Source organism: Austrofundulus limnaeus, unplaced genomic scaffold, assembly GCF_001266775.1.
Source record: "Austrofundulus limnaeus strain Quisiro unplaced genomic scaffold, Austrofundulus_limnaeus-1.0 Scaffold188, whole genome shotgun sequence".
NCBI lineage: Eukaryota > Metazoa > Chordata > Actinopteri > Cyprinodontiformes > Rivulidae > Austrofundulus > Austrofundulus limnaeus.
The window spans coordinates 320381-330616 of NW_013952590.1; the positions used below are offsets into that span (position 1 = coordinate 320381).

Here is a 10236-nt window from a genome sequence, read left to right on the forward strand (position 1 = left end):
ATTCACCTATTACAGACATATAATCATTTTAATCTGCTTCATTTGTACACCTACATAAAGCTTCACAAGTTTAAGGTGTGCTAAATAATTTTTTAAAATATCTGAATAAAAAAATCTATTAAATTCAATCTTTTACATGCRATATCTGCTATATTTTTTGCACATTAATTTGTTCATTTGCTAAAAATTTACAAATTTAAACATGATGTTATGTTTGTGTTCATCCAAATAAAAAGTACTTTACAGTCACATAGTAAGTGTATATTAAAACTYGTTTCCTTTCCACAACACTTATGAACAAATGTTTGTTTTCCTTGAAGTCATCAGAGTCTGACAGAAATGTTTGAACTTTTTTTTTCTAAAAACATTGATTCTTGCTTTGAGTGTTCACAATCACCCAAGTTTTTAAAAATATAAATGTGGTCAAGACTTTAAAAAAAGATAAACTTGGTATTGTATGGAAGCCCATTTCCACCACCCTAATAAAAAAATAAAACTTGTATCTCATAATTATGATTTAGCTATCTATGAGATAGATAACTAAGTCATAATTATAAGATACAAGTTTTATTTATTTATTATCAGGGTAGAGGAAATGGGCTTCCATAGTATTGGAAGTTTAGTGTGGTGACTTTCATGGAAACAATCACAACAAAAGGACTGAACGTTTGACTTGGTGGGTGACCATGTAACTGCCAATGTTTGCTCGTCTTTTAGCAAAATATATTTTCCTAAAATATTTTATTTTACATTTTAATAATATTTAAAAAGAGTTTAAAAATAAGTGGTTCAGCCAAATCATTAACTAGTTTATCAGTCCTATATATCAGGAATCTAAATAGTTTTATTTGTGCAGATACATTTAAACATTGTGATCTATGTGTGTATGTAAAACAATATTTAAAAAAAAAACATTTAAAGGAGACAAAAAAGTAGAACGGTTGGTATTTACCTGTTCATATTGTCCGCTTTTTCATTTCACCTTCCATGAGTTWTGTCCCTTGTCCCTCCCAGCTTGCCGTAGAGGCCATATCATTCTTTACCGGAAACGAAGAGGTCCTTTTCCCCGCAGACTCCAACATGGTGAGCTGAATTTTATCATYGAGCTGCTCTGTAACAATCTCTAAACATCCGATTTACCTAACGAGTATTCAAAAAAACATCTGTCCTGGTTTAAAATACATAATGTTTATTATAGATAGATGTTAGTATTGTTGATAAAAGTAGTGATTCCTGCCCATAGTATATGATTTGATGCGACTTCTCTTTGACAGTTCGTTAGCTTAGCATGCAGAACAAAAGGGGACTGCGGTGAGGCAGTGGACTTGCATTCCAAATTAGGGATTTATTTGTAAAGACTTATTTAAGCTAAAGAATGGTATAAAGTTGCACGTAAATTGTTTAAATTAAATATGTGGTGTAGTGTTTGAGGACTAGGCCACAGCCGGCTAACTTGTCCGCGGTTGTTAGCTTAGCATGCTAACCGGGCTGTACAGATGAAGCCTCTCACATTTTTGAGCTGAATTACGCACTCCTCCGTGCACATACGTGTTTATTAGTTTTTACATGACAGTAACTCTTATCGGAATGAGTAAATACGGTGATAGTTGACCGGTGCTGTCTCCCGTTCTCCAGGCAAGAGGACCGAAGAAGCACCTGAAGCGCGTCGCGGCGCCGAAGCACTGGATGCTGGACAAACTCACCGGAGTTTTTGTAAGTAAAGTTTCCAATTTTTCAGGTGAWTGTTAATCTGAAGTGTCTAATCCTGGTCCGGGCTTCTGTCCTGCATGTTGTCTCCCTGCTGTAACACGCGATTCAGTGATTTAATCACAGCTTCAAGGTCTGCAGAAGCTTGATAATCACCCATTCATTTAAATCGGGTGTGTTAGAGCAAAAACACGACTGGACACCCCACTGTATGTTTGCATAKTCTCTAAATATGTGTTCATCATGGGTTTTGTATTACAGTGTAATATAATGTGTGCTTAAAACCACATAACATTTTACGGTTGAGCTTGATCTAAAGCAGTTGTTTCACAAGGTTTGCTATAAAAGTAGCTTTTTATTTATATTTTTAAATGTTGCGGTTTCCTCTCCCCCAGGCTCCTCGTCCCTCCACCGGTCCCCACAAACTGAGGGAGTGTCTGCCCCTCATCATCTTCCTGAGGAACCGTCTGAAGTACGCCCTGACGGGGGATGAGGTGAAGAAGATCTGCATGCAGAGGTTCATCAAGATCGACGGCAAAGTGCGCACCGATGTCACCTACCCTGCTGGCTTTATGGGTGAGCTGTACTGATTTCTGTTTGCCTCTCTGCAGCTGTCAAATATGAGCAGTTTGAAGGGAGTGTTAAAGAATTTCTTGTGAGCTACGGTTAAATATAAACTTAGCACATAAAGTAAGGAAATTTGTGTTGTAACGATGCTTTTTAGCAGTAAAACGTCTCGTTGAAAAGCCTGTTAATTTCCTTTTTTAAATGTTGCCATGATTGTATGGAGCATTGATTTGTGGGTTGAGCAGTAGAGCTGAGTATGTGGGTTGCGCACCTGAACATGTGCTAAACAGCTTATTCTGCTGTTACTATTGACACTTGTTTTGAACTTCTGGTACCCACAGGTGCTGCCGATCAGGTGCTTGCTTTAAGATGTATTGCTGGGAAGCATCATTACAACAAAGAAATAATCCACCAAACATAAATTTTCTTAAGTTTTGTGCTAATTGTAGTTCCTGCATTCAGGTTAAATAGGTCTGGATGGTCAGTTTTAAAGTTAAACAGGAGCGGAGCTGTGATGAATGGTTGGTGTTGATCAGAAATGAGTTGAAATTACACAACTAATACCTCTAAGAAGTTCTGAGCTCCACTTRTAATGCTTTTTATTATTTCCAAAACTTTTAGATGTGAGATCTGTTATGAAGTTTTCATTATTAGATCTTTTGATGAAGGGAAACATGTTAAGTGTTGTCGTGATGTTTGGATCAAACCAGCTGCTTATAAAAATATCACTTAAGCCGCGCTTACCAACCTAATAGCTGTCAGGACCCTCGTTGTTGATCACAAAATACTGTCAACAATTAAAGAAAAGCTCAAATTATAAGATTTAGTAATAAATTAAAATATGAGTCATAACTTGATGAAAAGAGCAGTTCTAAGTGTTGGCTGTTGTCTTCATACGCTTGTTTACAACTAATTAGCTTTGGATAATTGAATCAGTGATGTCTGAAGTCACATATTTTTCAGTGAGCCATCATATGACTTGAAGGGACAGTACGAGTGGCAAATAATGAGTTTCTTTAATAAATGAACAGCAAAGCATTGAGGTAGTATTTGACTGTGCTGCTGTTGGTGTCACAAAATTGCAATTAGACATTTTCTGTCACTTTCTTGCAGAATTAATGACAAAGAAACCAGCGAGCTCTCCAGCCACGTTTYGAAAAGCCAATTTTTAAATTGTTGCCATATTGTTGTGTACACTTTTCACAAAACTCTTATTCTAGGGTGCTTGTTGCTGAATCTGAGCAGCTCATCCAGCTGGTGTAGAGTGACTATCTTATGAGACAGTTTAACCTCCAATGAATCACACCCTTCATTTTGTGATATGGGCTTTGTTTAATTTGAAGTTTTAAATATATATATATATATATATTTTTACATTTTCTCATAATTATGCAGTGCAGATTGGATGGTAAAGACAATAGTATCCGTTTTGTATTAGTCGGGATGACAGTTTAACATGTTACATTGATTTAGCTAATTCAAGAAGAGCCAGGATRAACAAACTAAATGTATCTGGTCCTGTCTAAATGAAACACAGTTGTATGTTTTTTATCTGATGCAGTGAAATGTTTAGTTTGGTTTATGGTTATAGTGTCTGAAGTAACATGTCATTATTCTACAATCACCTGAACACACAGAGCTGTGAGAATCAGTTTCATCAACAGACTGTTAGTCATTATTTTTATTCCTCTTGTGACGTCCAGTTTATAAAAGGCGTCTGACGTCAGGGACAGAACTACTTGGAGCTACTGTGTGGGTCTGTGCTTTTTTCAGCAAGAATCTTAGACGTTAGCTTTTCATGGAGCAAAACAAAGATGCACAGATGGTAGTTTTCTACACTAATTTCAGTTTTTAATATGAAGCTCCCACCAGCCAGTTCTGAGTTACCTCATTCCAATTTCTRTTCAAAGAAAATAATTATCAGCAAACATTTAATTCTGGTTTCTGGTTAGTTGAGAATTTGTTCACAGTAATATATTTTAAAGCTTTCATCTGTCACTGCAGATCTGCAAATAAAATAATTTAAATATTTCTACAAATATTAGATTTTAGTAACACCTGGGAATCTGTTAGCAAAAATATAAATCCTAATTGTGTGTACAAATATCAGTTGTTTAATGACAGCTAATTTATCAGCACATAGGGCTGGGCGATATGGCTCCAAAAAAAATTCTTTCATCCCAAATTCGATTTTAATCTGTTTCCCACTTAACAGAGTGCCTCTGTTTCAGGTGTCGAAACAAATTTGTTGTACTCTTTTGTGTAGCAAGAGCCTTCAAACAGATTTTGCAGTGAGGTGTTTGTTGCTCCAAGTCTGAGGTTCAAAAACCTAACCAGTTCCAGAAAACTGAAGAAACTGTGCCTTTTTTGAGAAATAGATCCTCTTTGCTAGCTGTCATATTGTCATGTCGTGTACCAAGTGTCTTGAGGGACAGGTGGGGTGACCTCTGAACTACAGAAGCCCTAAAGAGTGCACTGGTGGGAAAAAAATCCAGATTTTCCCAAAATTTAATCTTTATAAATGGCAAATGCGAATAAAAAAATTAAATTGATTTATCTCTCAACCCTAACAGCACATAAAGCAAACCCTTACCTTTTTAATGGGAGTAAAAACAGATGGAAATATGAAAAAAAAAAAATTCCAAGCACTTCCATGATAAAGACACACTTACTAAATCTAATTAGCTGTTTAGCTATGGATAGATCAAGAAAACCTTTTCATTTAAAATAGTTAACTAGTTAGTCCTACTAATGTGTCTAAAACTTATTACTTAAAACCTGATTWGGTGTCTTGTAACTTGTAATTTAATGTAGTCGTAAGCTTGTAACAGGTTTTAAATGAAATGTTTGTGTTCACAGACGTTATCAGCATTGAGAAGACCGGCGAGCACTTCCGTCTCATTTATGATGTGAAGGGACGTTTCACCGTCCACCGCATCACCGCAGAGGAGGCAAAGGTACGAGCTGCTGAAGGAGTTCACTCACAGCTGTGTGGGTGTGGGAGGGGGGTGCTTTGTGTTAAACTGCTAATCTGAAGATCAGGTGTGACTGTTAAGTCACATGTCAGAATATTTCTAATAAAACCAGGTCAAGCATCTGTTAAGCTAACAGGCTTCTGACCCTCCTGCAGTACAAGCTGTGCAAAGTCAAGAAAATCCTCATTGGCACCAAGGGAATCCCCCACCTGGTGACCCACGACGCCCGCACCATCCGCTACCCCGACCCCCTCATCAAGGTCAACGACACCATCCGCATCGACCTGGAGACCGGCAAGATCACAGACTTTATCAAGTTTGATACCGGTGGGTTTGAGGCTTCGTGGCTCACTGAATGTTTCCTGTTGTGTGTTTGATGTGTCTGACCTGCTGCTCTCCTGCCTCCAGGTAACCTGTGCATGGTGATCGGCGGTGCTAACTTRGGGCGTATCGGTGTGATCACCAACAGGGAGCGTCACCCCGGCTCCTTTGATGTGGTGCATGTGAAGGACAGCACAGGCAACAGCTTTGCTACCAGGCTCTCCAACATCTTTGTCATCGGCAAGGTGAGGATAGGAACGTCTGATCGTCTGTCCTGGGTTTTTATTGAGTTAATTTTAATCATACCCACCAGTGGCTTTTGATCAGATAAAYGTTTTTAAATGAATCTAAATCTGGTTAAATTTTATAAAGCAGYCAAGTTTGGAGCAATGATGATCTTTAATGGTTTTGATCAGGAATGAAAAAACACAACCGATTCCTCTAAGAAGTTCTGAGCTCCATCGATCCTTCTGAGTTGGGATCCTGACYAATGATCAGAAGGTCAATAATGGGAGGAGGATCTATAGACTCCTCACAGCTTGTTCTGATTAGGATTGAAGGAGACGTGTTGGGATTAGAAACTCATATTTTTTAGTTTTGAAACGTCAACAACTGGATTATCTTACATTAAAATAAATTTATATATTTTCATGCCTAACAAAGTACCATGTTTTAAAACTAGTCACCACAGAGTGCTGACCAACTGTTGGCGTAGGTGCTATATTGGCTTTTCTTTTTCTGTGTTTGGATGACATGACGTATAAACCTATAACATTATTCACAAATCAWATGTTTCAAAAGCAATAAGTCATGTTGTAAGAACTGCAGATGTTAGAGATTATTCAAATTAGAGAAAGAAAACACTGTTTTACTGCAACTTGTTTAAATTGGGAGATTTAATATTTTTTCACATTATGAAATTATTTATTAAAGGGGACCTATAATGCAAAATTCACTTTTTGAGACTCCACCTCCTCAGTATAAAGAGCCGTCACCATGTTGTTGTTCAATGTGTAGCTCATTTTACAACAAGCCTCCAATAGGACAATGGGTAGGGTGTTGGACCAGAGAGTGGGAGACCAGGGTTTGAGACTGGCACGGACACAATTTAATTATTTATTTTCGTTCGTTATGAACACGTTTTCTCATGTACCTCTATTGTTTAGCTTATTAAAGCCTTGTTAAAGCCTATTTGTTTGAGTTTCTGAAGTATTTTGACCGCTGCTGCTCCCTGCTCTGGTAACAGCATGCAGAGTGAGCGCAGAGCAGAGGATGGGGAGAAAAAAAAAGAAGACGCTGGGACCACGACTCTGCCTCTGGGTCTGACTCAGGGTATACAGTTGTACAACGGAGCTTCTGCTATTATTAGCCATGCTAACGTAAACGCTGGCTTTGGAGGGCGTTACCAACGGAGCTCATTAACATAAACAGCTCTTCTGAACAGAAGTCAGAGCAGGCAGAACTAGAAAATGGGAAATTTTGTGCATTAAACTGAATGAACATGGTCTGGATAGCCCACAGACATACCATAAAAAATTCTAGGACCCATAATTGGTCTCCTTTAACACATCATTAAATCTGTTCTAATCATTTGAAWTTTAGATCAAACAATTTCTGAATTAGGTAAAAACAAGTACTCAAATATTTCTGTAACTTATATTCAAACAGTGCAAATATTTTAATTAGGGATGTTAACAATTAATCGACTTACGATTAATTGTCGATTAATGGTTTATTAGATTAAAGTCATTTTTATTAGATTAATTGTTTAAATCCGCGTAATGCGCCCGCCGTCCAGGAGAGGGCGCCGCTGCTTACACTTTAGTAAAAGTTTTTGCGAGGGAAATTAATCATGGCGGAGGCACCCCAGAGTAGAAACGTGAGAAGGTGCAAACGGAGTCTGATGTGGGATTATTTTACTCTGTATAATGAAGACAAGGATGCAAAATGCACTTTATGTAATTTAAAGTATAAAAACTCCACAAGCTCCTTTAGTTACCACCTTAACAGCGTTCATTCATCCTTGCTGCATGGCGGACCTGGAGCAGCGTCAACATCCCAACCAAGGATTACGGATGTGCTAGCAAGACGAAGATGCGATGACAGAAAAGCGGAGTGCATTACGCAAAAGATTTGTAACTTTATAGAAAAAGACATGATGCCAATGAGCACGGTTGATGGCGAGGGCTTTCGTGAGTTAATGCTCTTTATGGAGCCAAATTTTAACATTCCTTCGAGAGCAACCATAACCACCCGTTTAGAGGAGCGCTACAACAAGAAGGCAGCTGAATTGAAAGTACGACTAACGGCACAAAATGTCGCTCTCACCACTGACTGTTGGACTGTATAAATAAATGCTTTTTGAAATTCAGCAACAAAAATGCAGTCTATGTTATAGAACATATGAAAACTCAGGTTTTGAGGATAATTGCCGCTTATCAATTAATCGTTAGTCGATCGATAAGATCAATCAACTTTAGATTAATTCATTAATCGATAACTTGCATCCCTAATTTTAATGAATCAAATGAGTGTTTTACTTCTGAAATGACCTAGTTAAACATGTCCACTAAAACACGTCTTAAAAACAAAGAATAGACAAAATGTAGAAATGTGCAAAGTAAAAAGTTGAAGGCGAAACAAAAATGCCTTTTTTTATCTTAAAATGTAAAGAGTGCCTTCCTACAGCCAATTATTTGACATTTTAAAATGTGACTTTRTGAATTTAAGCTGCACTGTCAGGGTTTTCTGCTTCTCTGGTAAACCAGGAAAAGGACTTCCACATTTTCCAAACAGGATAAAAAAGAGGGAATTTGAGCACTGATSTGCTGATAAAAATGATCTGAGTTTGATGAGTGTATTGATACTAATACTGTAGTATTGCTGAATCCATATTCCGTGTACAGAGTATATGTATTCTTGCTAATTGGTTTGGTGGCTTTGTAGTATCTGATGTTGTGCAGTATAAATGAATATGATCTGGTGGTTGAACTGTAGGCTGTAATATATTTACTGTAACTCATTTCTGTAACGTTTCTGTCTTGGTGTCTTGGTCCACCATTAAGACACTAAGTTCTGTGTGTTTAGTGTGACTGAAATATCTTCTGGAATTTCAGGATTTACTTGTGTTTGTATGGAGTTCTGCCCCCTGACTGTACAGCCAGGTTGAATTTGGTCGTATAAGAAAATAAATGTATTAAATGTTGAATGTAAAGAGATGCTTTTCTCCAGAAAACAAGCTCAAGATTAGCTGGGTGACTTATTTTTGAGAATTTTATTTTATTTTTGTAGATAAAATGTTTAGATTTGTACAGTGTTTTTTTTTAACAAAATGTCAACAAAAGGGAGTAAAAAGCATTTAATCAGAGTTGAATAGAATTTAGTTCACTRATCCGTAGATGTGTGTTTTAACAGTGATTCTCAACCAGGGGTATGTGAGCATATTACAGGGGGGTGGGGGGGGTGGGTGTGGAAATATTTCCCAGGTGTGTAAAATAAATAAATAAAAATAGGACTGAGACATCAGTAGGGCCCTATGATTTCCACAATGCAGAAAATGCAAACAGAATCACAAAATGGAATCCTGTATAAAACATGGAATTTGCTCATTTGGGGTGTTGATGTGTTTTGGATGCTGCTGTTTTCTGCACCTGCTGTTACCTGGTTTATTTACTTATTCACTTTCAAGGCAATGTATTTATCTTTGTTTAATTTGAGATGAAAAGAATAAAATGCCTGAGAATGAAACATTCTAGGGGTTTAAATAAATAATTTTGATTTAATAATCTAGTTTTGGAGAATCATTATGTTTGACAGAGGGGGTACTAGTGGTATGACAAAATGGCTCAGGGGTACACAAATCTAAAGATGAAGAAACACAGTTTTGACAACATTCAGAAAACATTCAAATCTGCATGAAATAATAAAACAAAATACCAAATTAGAAWGTTTTACATATTTTAAGCGTTCCTCTTTGAACTTCAACTGGGTGTGTCCTGTTTGCAGGGCAACAAGCCGTGGGTGTCCATTCCCAGAGGAAAGGGAATCCGTCTGACCATCGCCGAGGAGAGGGACAAGAGGCTGGCCGCCAAACAGGGCAGCAGCTAAAGCAAACACTCAGCCTGACCCCTGGTTTTCAAATAAAATATTATTTACAAAACACTCACTGTTCTTGATCTTTATCACACTTGAGATGTGGAGAACCCAAACGTTAGGAGTTTACTGGTGTTGTAAACACAAAGTTTAAAGTAAACACTGCTTTCAGTCATGTCATTACAATACTTTTTGTTTGACAGTAAAATGTAAACTTTGAGAATGTGCAGAAAATGAACTTTTTTTAACTCACTGCAAATCAGTCAGGAGACTGAACAGAATGTATTTTTGGGATTAGTGTTCAAACACAAAGTACAATGATCAGAAAAATGATTTTGTGGGTCTGGACGACTTRCACAGGTCATGTGGGTCATTTTKACTTAAAGGCCCTGTCACACTAGACAACTTATATGTTTGATCAATTTGTTAGAATTACAGTACGTACACGCCTAAAAGAAGCTTCCAGTTGATTTTTTTCAATTCCATCTTCAGCGTAGAGGTCTTWACAATTTTYAWAAGTTGTCTAAAACAACATAGTGTGACAGCAGGAGGGTAAATTAGTTGTAAATGTAAA

The 10236-nt window shown here is 37.3% G+C and overlaps 1 protein-coding gene across 1 annotated transcript; it reads left to right on the forward strand.

Annotated features, from left to right (window-relative positions):
- Positions 1–1064: 1064 nt before the first annotated feature.
- On the forward strand, positions 1065–9731 carry rps4x (ribosomal protein S4 X-linked). Its single transcript, XM_014018258.1, has 7 exons — positions 1065–1083; positions 1636–1713; positions 2103–2283; positions 5134–5231; positions 5405–5576; positions 5658–5815; positions 9576–9731. Exons 1-7 carry the CDS (start codon positions 1081–1083, stop codon positions 9675–9677), a joined length of 792 nt encoding a protein of 263 aa, XP_013873712.1. The 5' UTR covers positions 1065–1080; the 3' UTR covers positions 9678–9731.
- Positions 9732–10236: the final 505 nt, after the last annotated feature.